This window comes from Ananas comosus, linkage group 16 (assembly GCF_001540865.1).
Source record: "Ananas comosus cultivar F153 linkage group 16, ASM154086v1, whole genome shotgun sequence".
Taxonomy (NCBI): Eukaryota; Viridiplantae; Streptophyta; class Magnoliopsida; order Poales; family Bromeliaceae; genus Ananas; species Ananas comosus.
The window spans coordinates 6,150,980-6,169,009 of NC_033636.1; the positions used below are offsets into that span (position 1 = coordinate 6,150,980).

The 18,030-nt window shown below is 37.7% G+C and overlaps 1 protein-coding gene and 1 pseudogene across 2 annotated transcripts; both read right to left on the bottom strand.

The window, feature by feature from the left end:
- LOC109722085 lies at positions 962 to 7,689 on the bottom strand (annotated as a pseudogene).
- LOC109722479 (syntaxin-81) lies at positions 7,908 to 13,716 on the bottom strand. 2 transcript variants are annotated; one of them, XR_002219485.1, is made up of 9 exons: positions 13,150 to 13,716; positions 11,858 to 12,293; positions 11,569 to 11,652; positions 11,353 to 11,457; positions 10,243 to 10,392; positions 9,584 to 9,820; positions 9,341 to 9,472; positions 8,508 to 8,696; positions 8,243 to 8,367 (listed from the first exon to the last, which is right to left on the bottom strand). XR_002219485.1 is itself a non-coding variant. In XM_020250549.1 (8 exons), the coding sequence occupies exons 2-8, from the start codon at positions 11,933 to 11,935 to the stop codon at positions 8,224 to 8,226; spliced, it is 930 nt and encodes a 309-aa protein (XP_020106138.1). In that variant the 5' UTR covers positions 11,936 to 12,293; positions 13,150 to 13,714; the 3' UTR covers positions 7,908 to 8,223. The 2 variants fall into 2 exon arrangements, 1 of the variants encoding a protein (XP_020106138.1); XM_020250549.1 differs by lacking the exon at positions 8,508 to 8,696 and having other exon boundaries at positions 7,908 to 8,367; positions 13,150 to 13,714.

Here is an 18,030-nt window from a genome sequence, read left to right on the forward strand (position 1 = left end):
TCAACTCTAACGGAGCTGATCTCGATTCGATAAGTCCGAACATCGAAATAAAGTGGAAGCATGCGGAGGCCTCCGTGCTTACGAAAGCATACCAGGCCCACTCTAATATATATATATATATATATATATATATATATATATATAGAGTTGAGATAGAATACTATCGTAGTAAACGAGCTTTTTACTACGATTTGTTTTCGATGATAGAACTTTCAAATTAACGATCGGCTCCGTGAACATGATCTATACCACTTGAAGTGTTTAGAAATCAAATTTCAAATCTTTTCGACATCATTTGCCTAATGATCAAAGGGTTGGCAAAATTTGTAATTTTAATGGTGATAAGAGGCGTTTTCTTGTTTAACGCGTAAAGATATCCAAATCATATGAATTTTTGTTAGAAAATTCTTTAACTATTTAAACAAGATATATACTCTGATCTTGATTACAAAGACTCTCTTATCATCAATTTTTTAAAGAGTATTCAATTTTCAGCCATTCATTTTTCTGTTCACTTGATGGAAAAAGAACAATATCGAAAGTGCGTGAAAATTGATTTCTATGTAGTTTAAATGGTTTAGATCATATTAACGGAGCTGATCGTCAATTTGGAAGCTCTATCATCGAAAACAAGTCGTAGTAAAACGGCTCGTTTACTACCGATAGTATTCTAGCTCAACTCCATATATATTATATATATATAATATATATATATATATATATATATTATTATATATAATTTATATATATATATATATATATATATATTGTCACGCCCCAGTTTCATAGCGAAAGCCCATATGCGTCAACAGACCCGGCGAACGGACAGAGTCTTTTCTGTCCGCACAAAGCGACCAACGAGACAGGAGTAGTGACAAAGGAATCAAAGAGTCAACATTAACGGTTCTAGAGTCCACAGCTAAACACAAAGTATCAAAGCGATATATGTAAAACTAAACTAAACAACCAGCACTATCCATACAAACATAGAACCATATAGTTCAAAATAAAAATATATAAGTAAAGACCCTGACCCAACAAGTCCTGATATACAATATACAAACTCAAAACGAACTAGGTGGTAGTCCTCTATATACACGGATTGGAGATGCTATCTATTACGTTGTTCTCTTCTCTCGATGATCCGTTGATATAGCTGTATCTAAAAAGTAAACAATAAGAGAGCGTGAGAATTACTAAACAGCAGTTCCCAGTAGGTACGGTCGGTGACAACCACGACCTTCCAACTAGGTCTACTAGAGGCACGAATAGAAAAAAAAAAAGAAAAAAAAGAAAAAAAAGAAAAAAAAAGTATAGTATACAATCAAATGAGCTAATGAGTTTGATAAGGATAAATATATATTTACTAACTTCTATATATGTATACAATTTATCATGCTTCTATGCAACTAGTCTATCATATCTCTATGCATGGAATATGCGATAATGAAGCTGTCTGATATATGCATCAACTCTAATATTGATAAATAGAAACGGTACACCACACAAAGTAAATAACCATGCCATGTATCAACTAGGGTACTAATACTCAATGTAAGGTATCACTCACTCATACACATGCAACTCAATCAACACACTATGACCCAATCATAAACAGACTAACTTGTAGGTCACATATGTAAGGAATAGGTGACAAAGTGACTAGAATATGCATCAAACCTAAATTAAAACAAAAATATAAATGCATCACATACACAAATCAATACATATTTGGGACCACAAAGCATTTTGTTTTAGAAAATATCAAACCAACCTTCAAAACAACTAAAACAAGAATAAAATAATGCAAAACTACAAACCCCAAAGGAATTGCCTGAACTACAGGAACATTAGGAACGACATGGATTAAATTAACATTTCAACTCAAAAGTATAACTATACCTCAGAAGAGTAAGAGGGTCTCTCGTTCAAGCACGATCACTCTCTCAAGGTCGATTCTTCGCCTTTCTCCTTGGTTCGCAACGCAAGTGCTCGCCTTTTGCCTTCGCCTAGGTTTCGAATCGGCTCGTCCTCCGAAAGGGATTGAACCCTAGATTTCTCCAACAAAGAAACGAATGATAATTAGCTTTCTTTCTCTTCCTCTGCCATGTTAAAAGTAAGGGCATTATTGTCATTTCATGCTTTCTGTTAATGGCGTAGTCCCCTGTGGACAATTCTGTAATTAGGAGAGGGCAAAGTGTAGGTTTTTAAATGTCATAGGGGAAAAGTGAAAAAGCGGATTTTTATAGGGGGTTTTCTGTAATTTAGCCAAAAGGAAAACATACATACCAAATCATTTCATAGGGTTTCCAGAGAGAAGCCTTAAATGGTTTAGAGTTGAAGGACAATGATGCCTTCAAAGATGAAGTAATCTCAGAGAATCATTTATCAGACGTGTATAAACGGCGCTATTACAAACAGCAGAACTTAACAGCATAGCAGGGTATTAGCATATGATACTCCAAAAAGAAAACTGAGTTTAAAAATTAAGCAACAAAAAAAAAAATTAAGCAGTGCTAGGAGCAGCAGTAGTCTCGGCAAACTTCTGCATTATGCTTAGCATTTAAGAAAATTCAATTTAAACTAAGGCATATTATTCTTACACCAAGGATAACATGTTGTATATGGCTAGATAATCAAACAAAGTTATATTGTTATAATCTAGCATAACGGGAGTCAATGCATAAATGACAAATAGATAAGAAGGTGCACTTCATCAAGAAGTATTACTTAGATGGAGATAACAAATCATGTCATAACATTGTCGTTTTCTTGTTCTGGAATGGGCCTTTCCAATTCTTTTAGATTCACGCTCTACACTGAGAATGATTGTCTGAACTCTGAATACCATAAATATAGGGAAGGTGGACTCACTACTACGTTCTTCTTACTTCTTATGATGTTTTTTTTGGCTTTTAGATGATTCCGTACCATGCCTTTCCCAATACTAGTTAGTTATTCACCATAATATTCCATAGGTTGGCAATCCAGTATCACTAAAATAGCAACAGTAAGTACAAGAACAATTTATTGAACAAAGGTATTCTTGCTATTAAATTTAGCAGTGAATATTTATTAATAAAAACATTTTCATTGAAATGTTAAAGATGAAGAGAAAATACCCAAACAAAAAGGAGCATAAAGGACCTACCAGTCTACCACATCACCGATATTAATCTGGAGATTGGATATAAAATAATCTCTATCAAGCTCTTCATGAATTCCATATGCAATTAACAGCTTGGGAGCTCCTTCAGACTATATAGTATCATGGGGCAATTTGGCAGCAAGATTCAAAACACCCCATTTAGAACAAACAAAATCAACTAACGGAAAATTCACAAGAAATTCAAGCGTATTGCACACTAAGAACTCCTCCAGAATATTTGGAGCGGGCCGGTCTTTTAGTTTCAACATCAGTGGTCTACTATCCACAAGTATACGCCCATCGGAATATCCTTTTATGAATTTATTCATTTCAATATCAACCTGTAAGATTTTAAAATCACCATTAACAAATTAATTTCAGCAACCACAAAATGATCTAAAATTTTTTTTTGAAAGAGATCAAAGAAGAGATTAAGGGGACTTTTGCTTTTGTTTCATAGGACCATTTAGCTATACATCCTTCATTAAATGTAATTGGTCGTCTATCGTAATTTTCCTTGTATCCTATAAAGATATAGAGTTTCAACAGAACATTTTTCACTAAATGTAACTGTCCTTTTACTTGCATACCTTCCCTATATGCTACAATGATAAAAAGCTTCATCGGAAACATACGTAAGTTGCACTGCCAAATAGTTTTCTATGCAAAAAAAAGAACCAGAAGTTGAGAATAATTAATAAGCAACATTGCTGGCAGTGTTTGAAAATGTAAAAAGATTGCCAAGGAGGAACGCCTTAAGGTATGACGATATTCTGGGTGGTGAGGGGCGTGGAGCATTCCACATTCACATATGTGAGCTTTTTTCAACCCCGTAAAATGTATCTATTTTTTTGTATAGCACTCTCAAGCTGAAGTTTTTGCAGACTAATATGGCATCCTTGCACAGATGCCCATCCACGATTGTCCATATAAAACAGTAAATTTTAATTTAAAAGAGCAAAATGACCATTATAACCGTAATAATTTATATAAATGCCCCCAAAATCTAGGTAGGCACCGTGGCACCAATAATGGCATCTTGACAAGGCCATATAGTCTAACTCATGACCAGGGCTATAGTTGGGATTTAACTTCAGTCAAACAAAAAAATTTTTATGCCATTGTGCAAAGGAACACATGAGAAAACACGCTATTTAAAAGGGCATTTAGTGAAATACACACTTGTGAGGGGTATACAAAATGCACTTTTTTAGGGATAAATATATGCAAAACCTTCAGCTTCCACACTGATACCCAAAATGTTTACTCCAACAAATATGTATTAAGTTGGGTCATTTGCGCAGCTTGATCAACAACATAAATGAGAAAACAGCCTGTCAGCTAGACAGCATCAACTTGGTAAGAAAGATGGAATGATGGATACAAAGTAATGAAATACCAAAATATTAGCATGCCACTTCTTAACAATTAAGATACATGCGAACAAGCACAGAAGGAAAACTAGACAAGACCATCCAATGATGGAACCAGATAAGAAATATTTATTAAGCTCTACGTATTATTATATGCAAGACTATTAGAAGAGCTCTAGCGCATTATGTGGTACAAGTAACCTACAAAAAAAAAAAGAAAAAAAAAAGAACTTCTAGTCAAGACAATGAATTATCAACTTAAGGAATTCAAGAAAAAAATTAATAAAATGTATGGTCCAATCCTTGTTCTCACCTCTGATTGGTTCAAGCAATCCACAACCTTGACAATCAAATCATGGTTGATCTTTTCATCTGTTGTCTCCTGGATTCCCCTCCAAATACTTAATGGATCCCAGCTTGATGCCAACGAACGCTCAAATGCATGTCTAATAATAACCGGCTCGCCTTTGATCCAATGTGCTTGTGAAAATGACTAATGACTTCATGCTTTACATCATATAACATTGGGCGGTACAAGGAGTTGTCGCTGCTTCCTTCTCTGTTAGAGCACCGGAAAAGACTAAATCACTCGAGTCTTTTGACTCCAAATTCCTAACACCTTTGCAAGAAGAACACCTATCAGAATAGTCCAAATCACGTACTTTACATCCCTTAACCATTTCCTCAGTATTTTTAACAAGTTTACCAATCCAGTTGACTTTAAGTATGCGTCTTAAAACCAATTATGAGGAGCCACAACCACCAGCATCCGCTCCCCAAGGAATGCTACCATCATTCTTGGCCTTCCATGCAGGAAATAGATGAGCAAAATCAATTGTATTTTCATCTGCTATCCAAGATAGCGACTTATTGTTGGTTCTTTTAGCATGTTGTTCTACCCTAGTTATTACAGTATCAATATCTTTACTTCTCTCCGGAACCTGAAGTTCAATGAACCCCCCTTCCAGACTGATCAAGGATCCTCGTCGAATATCCCAGCAACAGGTCAAGCATAAATCATATAAACATTTTGTACAGTTCGATGATAATCAAAAACAGGGATTTTGCAGAAATCACAGCAGGAAAGAATATTTCAATGAACACAGAACCCCTCAAATAATGAAAGAAAAGTAACTACTAGCAAAATGTATTCATGCTTTTACCACTAATATTGCTAGGAAATAAAAGTAGAGATTATTGCTGAACAATACCAGCACATCTGCTCATCTGCATTTACTTTTGCCCTGGGAATATCAACTTTCGGTCCTAAAATAAAGCATACAATCAATAATGGAAGCAAATTAAACATAAAAGGTTACAATAACAGTGAAAAATTGCCAAAAAGCAATTGGGACCCTAAAATACCATTAATTCTTGTTTCCATTCCTATTTCAGAGCACTGCTCAACATAGGTTTGGGCTGTGATTCTGTGAAGATATCTTAACTTGTCTATGTCAGGAATCTCCTGTACCTTGGGCTGAATAGAAAATTACAGTTCGATAATTAATTAAAAAGATGTTTAAAAATAAGATTGTGAGGAAGCCAAATGAGAAACAGTGGCATATCTAATCTACAAATGAAGAGTGTGAAGCACCTTAATCAAATTATCTCCTCTTAAGCAGATTCTGCAGTTGCAAATACCACGGCATGCCGGACAAACCTTCCGTATTTCCTCTAGTGGAATCTCAGCAGACCTATTATGTAAGTCCCAACAGGAGACATAATAGAAAACGAATATTGGAGGTCAATGTAACTTATCACTAACATGGAAGTCATAACTAGCGAAGAAGAACACAACAATGTATAGCATCAACCATATGATTAATTGAAAGATCTATATTACTTGAAAAACAAAAACAACAGAAAAATTTGTTATCCGTCAGGCATGGCAACAGGTCCACAAAGATAACTCCAGCATAGAAATTACAAATGGTAATAGCCTATCTGCAGGTTGAAATACTGTGTCAATAGCGCACTTTTGTGTGTGACGATTAGGATAACTAAGAAGAATTTTGATGCAAATCCTTTCCAATCAAAATCTCAGGAATACAGGTATCAACTGATACATCCCAACTCAAGATACTCAAGTAGGGATGTCACATCATACTTCTTGGGAAGATTAGCAACTATTCTCGTCTTCTATACTATTCCAAGGGTGCACACCAGAGTTAACTCCTTTTATAAGCTTGTTCTTACTCCTTTCAGAAAGGAGAATTAACTCCTAGCATATAGGGTTAATAAGGAAGAGATTTGAGGGAACTAGAAGCAAAAAGGCTCTTATCATCATTTCCATTATTATGGAAGTCATTAATTTCACTCACGAATCACTCTTTTTGGTGCCAAAAGCTTAAAAAATTCAAAGGGACGGTTCAGAGCTGAAGATCGACATTGTTTGATATGATCAAGAGTATGTAAAGTTAAAATCATAAACCTCAGTGCAATGTTAAGTACCATCTTGAAATGCAAACGCCACAGTATCCCCTACGCTCGCAGCTAATACATACACAATACCACCCTGTCACTCCTCCGGCACTGATGGTAAATTAACCCCTTGACTGCGCCATAAGAATCAGCACTTCTCCCAAAATACTCCTATCACATAATCATCAATAGTGTAACTTCTTGAGTAGAAATTTAACATTTCTAGTTAAACAGGAAGTGCTATGATAAAACGCAACAAAACTCACCCTGTGTTTCCAGATTTCTGTAGATGGCAAGTGTGTTACGACATCACTCTATATGAAAAGTATAAGGGTTGCAAAATACAAAAGAAGGGACGATGTCATTCTATATTAAATCCTTGCAGTACTAGATAACGAAATAAAAGGCTCTAGGATCATTCTCATTAATGAAAGAATGTAAGGTAGGCTTATACTACAATTTACAGTGAAACTTTTAGGTAGGCGAATAAAAAGGAGTTGAAAAAAAATGTACTGAGATGACTACTATACGTACTTTGGTTCATTTGCCTGATAATTGTTTTAGGTATTTCTCATGGATATCATGAAAGTGTATCAAACTAGCAAGTTTTTCATTATATTCAGTTAGGATTAAATGGAAATAACGACAATATGTAGAGAGAATAGAAAAAGGCGAAAGATTACTCTTAGTCGACAGAGAAGCAAAGATGAACTGGAAATTTCTGAAAACATGAATTGTGATATTCATGAAGTATCACCAAACTTTGGTGAAACAGGCAGAAGAAACAACAATTTTAAATTTCCTAGGTGCAAGTAGAAACAAATAACACAGTTGATTAACTGAATAGGGGGGAAACACACACAACATTCCCCCCACGGTCCCACCCAACAACACACACAAAAAAAAGAAAAAAAAAAAAAAAAGAAAAAGAAGGAAGAGCATAGACATGTTAGTTTGCAAACTAATGTCACAAACAAAGGCAACAAGAAAACCAAATGACCTCTTAATGACATTAGTTCTGACGCCTACAGCTTCGCTGACAGAGAGAGAAAGCAAAAAGGACTGTCATATCTGATTTCAAAATGAATGACACACAAGCGTATATACTCTAAAATTATTGCGTATTACAAGCCACCTCGCAAATATTTAAGAATGGTTACCCATCAACTTTTGTCAAAAACGGAATTACACTCTTTCAGATAGATCCCTGAACCTCTTTACATTGCTACGCCATGCGATCATTAGAAAAAGATTAGAGGGGGAAGCTTGCATCATCCAAATTCAGCTATACCAGTCAAGGAACAGGATGGAGAAAGTAAGGACGACAAAGAAAAGCAAAAGAAAAGTTCTGCTGCTGCTATTGCGCTTGATTGCCTGCGATAGCTCCTTGTTTCCTAGAACGACATTGTTCGTAGCTTCAACAGCCTGAGAAAATGCGTCAAAAGGATCAGAAATGAAAACAAACAAGGAGTGCACATACAGGACTTACTATTTTAGTTACAAGAATAAACAAACATCAGACAGCAACAAGTTAGCATAGTTCAATTCTAATTTGAGTTTACTACCTTCTTCACCCAGTGTTCTTTAACCAATGCTTCAGTTGGGATGGTTTTAACTAAAAAGTATTGGATCTTTCTTTTGCCCACCGCCCCTTGGCTTGAGATCGAGTTGGCCTACTTTGTCTTTTTCAAGATATTTGTGGATCAGGTTCCCTTCAGCTGGCTTTATTCTTAATAGAGGATCCGGATCCATTACTGTTGTAGAAAGAATTTCTAATATGCATTCATGTATATTACATGTTTACTAAGGCGAGCTACAATTTTCCCAATCCTTTTCTGCCATAGAGTAGACTTAAATGTGGAAATTAGCAACAGAAAGAAAAACACAACAAAGAAATAAATTTAAAAAATTCTTCCTCAGGTAGTTCATGAGATTCTCCTCTGAGATTCCCAAGAGGATAAACCAACAATATGGGCTTTCTCTTCATGAATTCTATATTGTGCATGACCCCCAGACATTTTTGAGACATCAAGCAAGTGACAGCGACCCATGAAAAACTTGATTCTGCATCAATATCTCAGATATTACTTTGGCTTAAAAACTCGCTTAAGTGCAGGAACCTAAACCCTATTCAGTATTTCCCGAACAATATGCGTAACATCGCTGTGAAGAAAAAGATTATCCACCAGAATAGGTGCTTGCAGGTTAATTCAATAAATTTTCAAGATCAAATAATTAATCTAATTCCCATGGTAATAGACAGAAAATCATCTTCAGTCAAGGAAGACCCCATCTTTTAATGGTGAATCAACCATGCAAATCCAACTTTTTCCAGCAAGTAATTTCCAATCTCAACAGGGCAAGCCATCTGACGAATGTAAAGTAATAGTTTCCTAACCTGCTCATACAAATGCTCAATCTGTTGAGCTTGTTGAAGGACATGTGTTGACATGAGATGATTCAGAGCTGACATTTCCACCATCTTAGTTTCTGTTTCTTGTACAGCATCGAGGAGGTTCGTCAACTCTACCTGTCAAAGTCCACAATGAAACAATTTATCTTGTGCAAAAGATTACATGTTGAAAAAAAGGACCAAGATGCTGCAAAAATAGAATCCTTCAACCGTATAGAGACTAGAGACCTGAAGAGCTCGTGTTTCATCATCGAGAAGTTGCTCCTGGACTCTTATGGTTCCTGAAGATAACTCTTGCTCTCCAAGCTTAGGAAGATCAGATTTAGAGGCTTCAGATTTTGGCTGAGGCAATCTATGTACCTTTCTTCTTGGCATTACTCTATTCATAGCATCTTGAAACCGTACAGATCTGAGTTGATCAAATTGTGCAGTGACTGAATGGAGCTTCTCGCTCAGAATTAAAACCTACAAAAGGGCAATGAATTAGATTTATATGGCATCACACATAGGGTACCACAAAATTCTTCAGATCATCAAGAAAACAGTACGGCGGGTACCAAGTTTAACCATCTTTCATTTTTTCAAACTGTGTAAGTAGAAAAGTCGTATGTGGCATCTACACATCAAATAAGGAATTGAAATTTTCGCATATTGCCTAACACTCCAAGCATCAACGAAGAAGAACTGGTAAAAATGCTAATTAGAAATACGCCAGCAATGCATCTATTACAGACATATATGATCAACAGCAATAAAGATTCCATTAAGAGATTTCGATTGATTCATAGCATAGCAAGAAACGAGAAACATCATATATCCACTGCAATTGCTAAATAGAGAGGTGGGAAAGCAAATCTAGAAAAAGGTGCAAGGAAAAATATTCTTACCACACCATGCTTATGAGCCACCATATCAGCATGAGAAGCATCATCCCGAAATTGAAGCCACGTCCTTCCGCTTCCCTCCGTTTCTTCGTCATGGATTCTATTCTTGAGAATATCGATCTGATCCTTGCACACTTTCACGAAAACAGCAACCTGGAAACATTATACATAATTAGAAACAGAGGTGACTCACGGTCAACAAGAAGATCTCTCCATTAGGCCTTTCCTTAGAAATTATCTGTCCTCATCATAATAGAACACACAAATAAATACGTGCAAAGTGAAGCTATCAATATGACAATATATAGGCATGCTCATTTTGATCACGGTAGAAAATGTTCGTTAAAAAAAAATAAAGAAAAAAAGAAGAAGAAAGAACTAATGGCTGCTGATGAAAAATAATCGGCACGAGCAACAAACTAGTGAGTACAACTTGTAGCCAGCCAAATGCTTCTTTCCTATCTTACATGAAACCTTTGTAATATAATAGCAGACTTGAAAGATATATTTCGCCTTCGAATGATATCTAGCCAACAGCTAGTTAACGCAGTAATAACAAGTAAAGTGCTTTTCCTTCAGATGCTCAAATAGGGCATTTGAGAAGAGATCCAAACTGAAGGCCACAAACTTCGTAGAAAATCTTTGAGGAAAACGACTTCATATATTCTAACACAGGGCAAGCACACGTATGAATTTCACTAAAACATCAACAATTCGAAATCGTCAAACTGGTTAACTAACAATTATTCCCGTAAATCAAGACAAACACAGGATTCCTGAAGTATTGACTGTTCGTCAGCTCTTCAAACAGAAAAAAAATATATGGAATTAACAAAGCAACATTGCTCATCGTACATTCGCAAAAATTAGATGATATTACTTCTCAAAGGAAAGTGAGGGATAAGTAGACTTATTCCTTGAACTAACAGTAGTTTCTCATAAAGTAAATCTGTAACTTCCCGTAACTAAAAGAGAACAAGATGCACGCACGATCTACTAATTCGTTAGACAAAAAAAAATAAGGGAGATATTCTTCTGAAAAGTAAAAACTACATTTTCACACTAGAAGGAAGGGTACTAATAGATCTCGCGCTACTGGAGTGTACAACTCACTTCATGCTCAATATTGTCCCTTTCTTGCTCAGTGGTTCGATGCAAATCCACATAATCTTTCCGATGCTTCACAATAAAACGCTCCAATTCCTTAATGCTTTCGAGCTGAGAAAGAGAAAGAAACAATTATCATCCTCAAAAGACCACAATTAGTTCCCCAAACCTACTAAGGAATTTGTAATGAAACCGAAAGAGCCAAAAAGTGTTGGATGATACCGTCTTCAGGGCAGCTTTCATGAACGCCGACTGCCGAGGTGCCTTGTGCATGATGAAAGACGCCATTAACGCAGCCAATTGAGACTGCAAAATTGTTTCATATATTTTGACGATCAGTATAGCTCTAATAAATCGAGTAAAATCAATTCAAAATTGTTTTCTATCGAGATTCATCAGGAAACTGTGGAGGAGGACCAACTTAAAATTAGTAACTATTGACAACAAAAAAAAAGGAAAAAAATTAGAGCGTGAAATTGAGAAGTTTGAAGCTCTGAAAATAATGACCGACCTCAGTGTAGCCATGGGAGAGAGCTGCAACACGAACAGCATCCCTAAAATCTTCAGTTCGGTCCCTAACTTTCGACATTGCTAGAAATTTTTAGGGCTAATTAGCCCTCTTTTTTTTTTTCCTTTTTTTTGTGTTTTTCCCCTCCCTTCTCAATACCACAACGATGATCTCTCGTGTACAATGAGCGGGCAATGTAGATTTCGGCGTTGTTTGGGAACGAAGGCGACCAAGGCGCTGCTCTTACCGCGGCGATGGCGATGCCGGCGACGGCCCGGGAAGGGATGGGAGCAGCGGAGGATCCTAGGCCTCGACAGTGGAACGGTAGAGAAGTGGCGTGGTGCGTTTAGGTCCGGCCCAGTAATGATAAATGTATCAGTAGCACGGGATTAGATCCCGACCAGACCCAAGCTTCGTTTGGTTCGAGTATAAGTAAGAACTGCTTATTCCAGGAATAGATATAAGTTTAGGTATAAGCATAATTAGTTAATTCGGATTCGACAAATATTTGGTACGGGTATAATATGAATAAAATTCATATCCTAATTTTAAAATTCGTTGAAAAATACGGCTAAAAAATAGATTCGCCAATTATTCAGATACGTGACTTATAAAGATATTATATGTTCACCAATTAAAAATTCGGGATCAAAAATTCAGCTATTAAATTAAGTTTTTTCTCACTAGATTTATGCTATTGGCATAAATACTCATAATTCTTAACAATATAAAAATAAAGAGCTACAAAATTAAGCAGATTAAGTAAAATAATAATAGTAAACTATGTTATTCCCCACAATATGTAAATAATCAAGCAAGTAAGAGATTAAGATAGTCCATATTTAAATATAAAACAATACAAGGTTCACATACAAGCATAGTTGGAAATTAAATAAAAGATAAAGCTTGCACTCTGCGTAGTGCATACTAACATATCTAAAATCTAAACAGTAAACAAATGAAAGATAATTAACCCCACTCCACTGGTTCTGAGTCTTCAGACAACAGGGAACAAATTAATGGATGGAAGTATGAAACAACAACTCAATTAGGACTAATATGGAAATCTGAAGTTTAGAGGAAGAGAAGGATGTTTTTGGGTGAAAGAAAAACACAACAGCAACAATATCAACTATATATATAAGCGAAAACTGTTATAAATAGAAATCAAAATTAACCAGGGAGCAAAAAAACAATATTGCTAGGATTCTAAAAATTTGGCATTTAGCATGCAGATAATAGCAAATATTAACTCCACACATAGTCATGGAAAATATGAATTTGTAGTTTGGTACCAGATGAAGTGGGCGTGCGGCAGCGGAACAGCGGAACTCGGAAGCAGACTGGGAGTGGTGCCCGGCCACGCGGGGGTTTCCGATGGCCAGCGGCGCGCGGCCGGGGTGGTTCCAAACTTCCGATGGTCAGAACTTGAAGGATTGATTCTTTCTTTCCTGTAAGGCTTTCAGCGCTCGGCCTCGCGGGGGTTCCGGTGGCGAGCGGCGCGCGGCCGGGGTGGTTCCAAACTTCCGATGGTCAGAACTTGAAGGATTGATTCTTTCTTTCCTGTAAGGCTTTCAGCGCTCGGCCTCGCGGGGGTTCCGGTGGCGAGCGGCGCGCGGCCGGGGTGGTTCCGAACTTCCGATGCTCGGCCTCGCGGGGCGTTCCGATGGCGAGCGGTGCGCGGCCCGGGGCGAGGAGGGTTCTAAAGAACCCGATCTTCGATGTCGAGCGGTGTGGACTTCCGATGGCGATCGGCGAGCGGCCGGAAGGAAATGGGGGAGGAGGGATGGGGCGGAGGCAGGGGCGAGAAGCTAGGGTAAAATGTTTTTTTTGAGCGAACGGTTTTTTTCTGTTCTTTTTCTTTTCTTTTTCTTTTTCCGTTTTGAGCGACCGTGCGTGCGTGCGTGCGTGCGGAGGAACACTCCGGGTGTCGACGAGCCGAACACCAGCGGCTCGCTAAAGTATCGACCCCAAAAATTGAACACCAACTGACCAACCAATAATAAATTAAATAAATTAAATTAAATATATATAAAAAATAAATTTATAAGATTTATTCATTAAATTTTGATCTAATAGTTGAAACTTTATATATAAATAAATTTTTTTATAATTAAATTCGCTTTATACTTTTTTCCTAAAATAAAATAATAAAAATATATAAATTATATATAATTATTTATTTATATATATAAATATAAAATATATATATTCGAGCTGTTATCGAGCTGAATACGAGTGAGCTGACCCCAGCTCGTGTTCGGCTCATTTATTAAACGAGTTGAAAAATTCAGCTCATGTTCGGCTCGTTTACTAAACAAACGATTCAATCTCGAGCTCATTTCAAGCTGAATTGGCTCGCGAACATCAAACTGAATTGCCACCCCTACTCCAAAATAAGCCCTTCTTGAGCGAACTAACGAAAATACCGCGAGCTACGGTGGATCGATTTTATAGAAATAAATAAAATTAAAAAAAAAACAATAGCTGTTATAATAAAAAATAAAAATATTAAAAGAATAAAAAATATAAGAATAATAAATTATATTTATAATAGCAATAAAAGTTGTGAATTAAAATGTCATATGCCTCATACTTCGAGCTAAAAATTATAACTAATTAAAGTACGAGGTTGAAAGCATCACATACCTTATAATTTGAGCAAGAAAATATAACCTATTAAATTCGAGAACCAAAATGTCATGCATCTTATAATTTTAGGATCAAAAGTGTAATTTGTTCCTTTTATATTTAATTTTATTTCAAATGAAGACAGGGTGTCACGCTCCGGATTGATCGTTTTTCCGGGCACGCCGACAAATCCGTCGTATACAAAGAAATTTTTTCTGTATACGAAGCGATAGCTGTGCCTATACCTGTTATCATACAAAACTACAATAAGTAGTATAAAGCTGCTAAACAGAAAACATATATAAATAACATAGGTTCAACATACATACTTAGTATGCTTGTAGTATACTAGTATCCCTACACTTAGTATATATATATAAGTGTGTGTGTGAGGGTACGTGTGTGTGTGTGTGTGAGTGCACATGTGTGAGTATGTGTAATGCCATGTGGCATCACCTCCCCCCCTCTTTTATGCATGCAGGGAAGAGAGAGAGNCCTTCTGTAGACTTAGTGGGTGACCGATGTCGTTTTGGGCGGTACCCACTGAGGACTACTTGTTTTTACAGTAGTTCTCACGCCCAGTTGTTACCTATGTTTTGCAGAGCCACAGGTTTCGGCTACTGCGCCTTCCGCGGATCAGGATCGAGGCAAGGGCGTCGCGAGGTAGAGCCCTACCCGACTGACAGAGCTAGAGGCACCCCCCTACTGCAGGTAGTTGCTATTTTAGAGTTTATGTACATAGTTGTTTAACTCGCCGGTGCGAGTAGCTTTGTATTTTGGATTTGGACTATGTATATGAAACTCAGTTGTTTAGCTTTGTATATTGAGCAGCTCTATGCTACTGTTTGTAGTATTGTATATTTACAGGTACTTTTGACGCTTCGTATACAGGGAAAATTCCTTGTATACGGCGGATTTGTCGGCGTGCCCGGGGAACGAGACATCCGGGGCGTGACAATGCTGATACAAAAACACTCGCTCCAACGAAGTATTAACATTAGTATGTATAAGAACCCAAAAACTATCACTACCTGTAGCTTGTATGTCTCTAGATCAGCAGCAACACTGTAAGGGATCTAACTCGCGACTCCCTTTCCACGATCTGTATCCGCAACAGCAGCAGCCGAAGAAGAAGACTATGCAAAAAGGAGTCACCAACAGGGTGTGAGAACTACTGCAAAATGAAGTAGTCCTCAGTGGATACCGCTATCAACCTCAACGGCTCACCCACTAAGTCTACAGAAATATGCTCAATGAGACAATGATAGTAAAAGAACTGAAAACAATCTATAGCTATATGCCACTATACTATCATGATGCAATACTAACTATCTGTCGAAAAATGCAATCTCTGATCCAATCTCACTAGGGACTGTGAACACACCCGTCCCGCCTGTCAAAGCAAACCCGCATACTACCCCAAGAGTAGCCGGTGGAGAAAACTCTCTAGGGACTGTGAATACATCCGTCCTGCCTAACTACGCTACACCGTATCTTAAGAGTAGTCGGTCCAAATAAAAAGGTCTGACAGGACGACAGTGACTCCACTCACGTCACAACCTCACTGAAGATAGAGAAGGCGTTACTAACTACCACTGATCCAACCTCACACGGGCTGCCCAAACGGACCCACCCTGCCCGTATCCAGCTACGCTGCACACCACCGACTGGGGTGGCCAGCACAAGAACTGTCCCAACAAGAAACTGTGACCTCATCGCACTGAAACTTCATTCCGGAATGGCATTCGTGGGCGCGACCCAACCGAGTTTACAAGTGTCTCTGTAAAGTTCATTTAGGCGCTCACAGGTTGTAATCAAAATAGAACGGTCTAACTGGTCTACAACCATAATCTACGTGCCCTCGGCACAATCCGATGCAAAAACTGCAAACTGGGTCCACCGTCAACCACAACAGCACCCGACAGTCCGGAACAGTCTATACACTACTATAAAAATAAACTTGACATCTTAGCATGAGCGTAAATTTATTCTACACTATCCTGGGTATCCACCACCCACAAACTACGGCGATACAAACAAATTACGGCTCCTATAGATAAATCTAGTAGTTTCAGAAAATGACGGTGTAAAATCGATAGTTTTCTCCTCAGTCAATTCCAAATCCAACATGTATAATTTAGCGAATATTCTAAGATCCAATTCAAATTTAATAACAAAGTAAATCAACGAATCGAGCTACTAAACATGCTATACAAAGTGGAAAATACATGCCATTACAAATAGGCTTAGGAGGCAAAATCCGAAAATTCTGGCAAGCATATCATTAACCCACCTCTAGCACGAGCTCGACAACAGCAAGTAACCACTGGAATCACCCTCCTAAGATTAGCAACAACCCAGCAAGACCTTTCTAAGGATCAAAGCACAAAAATTGAAAGGTTTCCATCAAAACTCTAAATTTCAACACTTAAGTTTAATTTCACCAAAATCTCAATGTCAAACTCACCTTCCAAAGCTCAATTCAGGTGAAGAAAGGTCCCAAAACCAGGGGAGCATGATGGAACAATATCCTCAGGTCGAAATTCCAGCTTCCTCCAAGAATTGATCCAAGAAAATCACAAAAATCCCAATTTCAGCTCAATCATGACAACAGCTCAGAAAAACGTTAAATTGACCATACAAACCTCAATCAAATGCTGTCAAAATAGGCTCCATGAAACCTCCAAGAAGTCTACTAACCACCAAACTAAGTTTCCCAGCAATCAGAGCTTCCTACGTCGCACACGAGCCAAAATACCGAAGATCGCTGCTGGAAATCTGCTGAAACTGCAATCCTCTAAGTGAAATTGTGGAATTTGGAGGGTTTAGAGGGACTAAAATGCAAAATAGAGGCTTCACTGTGAAAGAGGGTGAAAAACCAGCTCAAGGGTCGTCACCATGCTTTTATAAGGAGGTGGAAGGGTCTGATAAGCCCCAGGAACAAAGAACACTAACCTGCTGTCCCTGCAGAAATCTGCACTTTCGGGCGCCCGAAACCCACTTCTGGGCGTCCGAAACTCCTAGCCCATACAAAACTCTATCTTGGTTCCTCTGCCTATGATAAGTTGCGCCCGTAACCTGGTCCGGTGGTTCTCACCTACCACCCTACACGTGTCAACACCCACATCAAACACATGGTGAACATTCGGGCTCACTTCTGGGCGCCTGAAACACAGGATCTGAATTGACTTCCAGTTTCAGTTTAGTTCTACACTCAAGATTTGGGCTACCCAAATCAGGTTCTGGGCGCCCGAAACTAGCAAAACTCCAATTTTGCTTATTTAAGTACGCCAAGTCCATTTCTGCATCCATTTCGTGCAAAAACGACTCCGACTCAGTCCGACACTCTCCAGATATGTCGACCAGTCACTAATACTGTAGCCAATCCGATACCAAACCCCCGGAACACTACACAGAGTTGAGCAATGATCGATTTTGTTCAATCAGTAATTTTATTCATAAAAAGAATATGTTAAGCTATCTAATAAATTTTAATATTAGATTTAAATCAATCAATGATGCTTTTACTTCAAAATTTGAATGCT

Bases quoted from the DNA above. Each gene is read 5' to 3' on its own strand.
- LOC109722479 (XM_020250549.1), bottom strand. From the start codon at position 11,935: ATGTCGAAAGTTAGGGACCGAACTGAAGATTTTAGGGATGCTGTTCGT. The intron at 10,393-11,352 runs GTGAGTTGTACA...TAATGTTTCCAG, and splicing joins GGGACAATATTGAGCATGAA to GTTGCTGTTTTCGTGAAAGT. The intron at 8,368-9,340 runs GTTAGGAAACTA...GCATTTTCTCAG, and splicing joins TTGAGCATTTGTATGAGCAG to GCTGTTGAAGCTACGAACAA.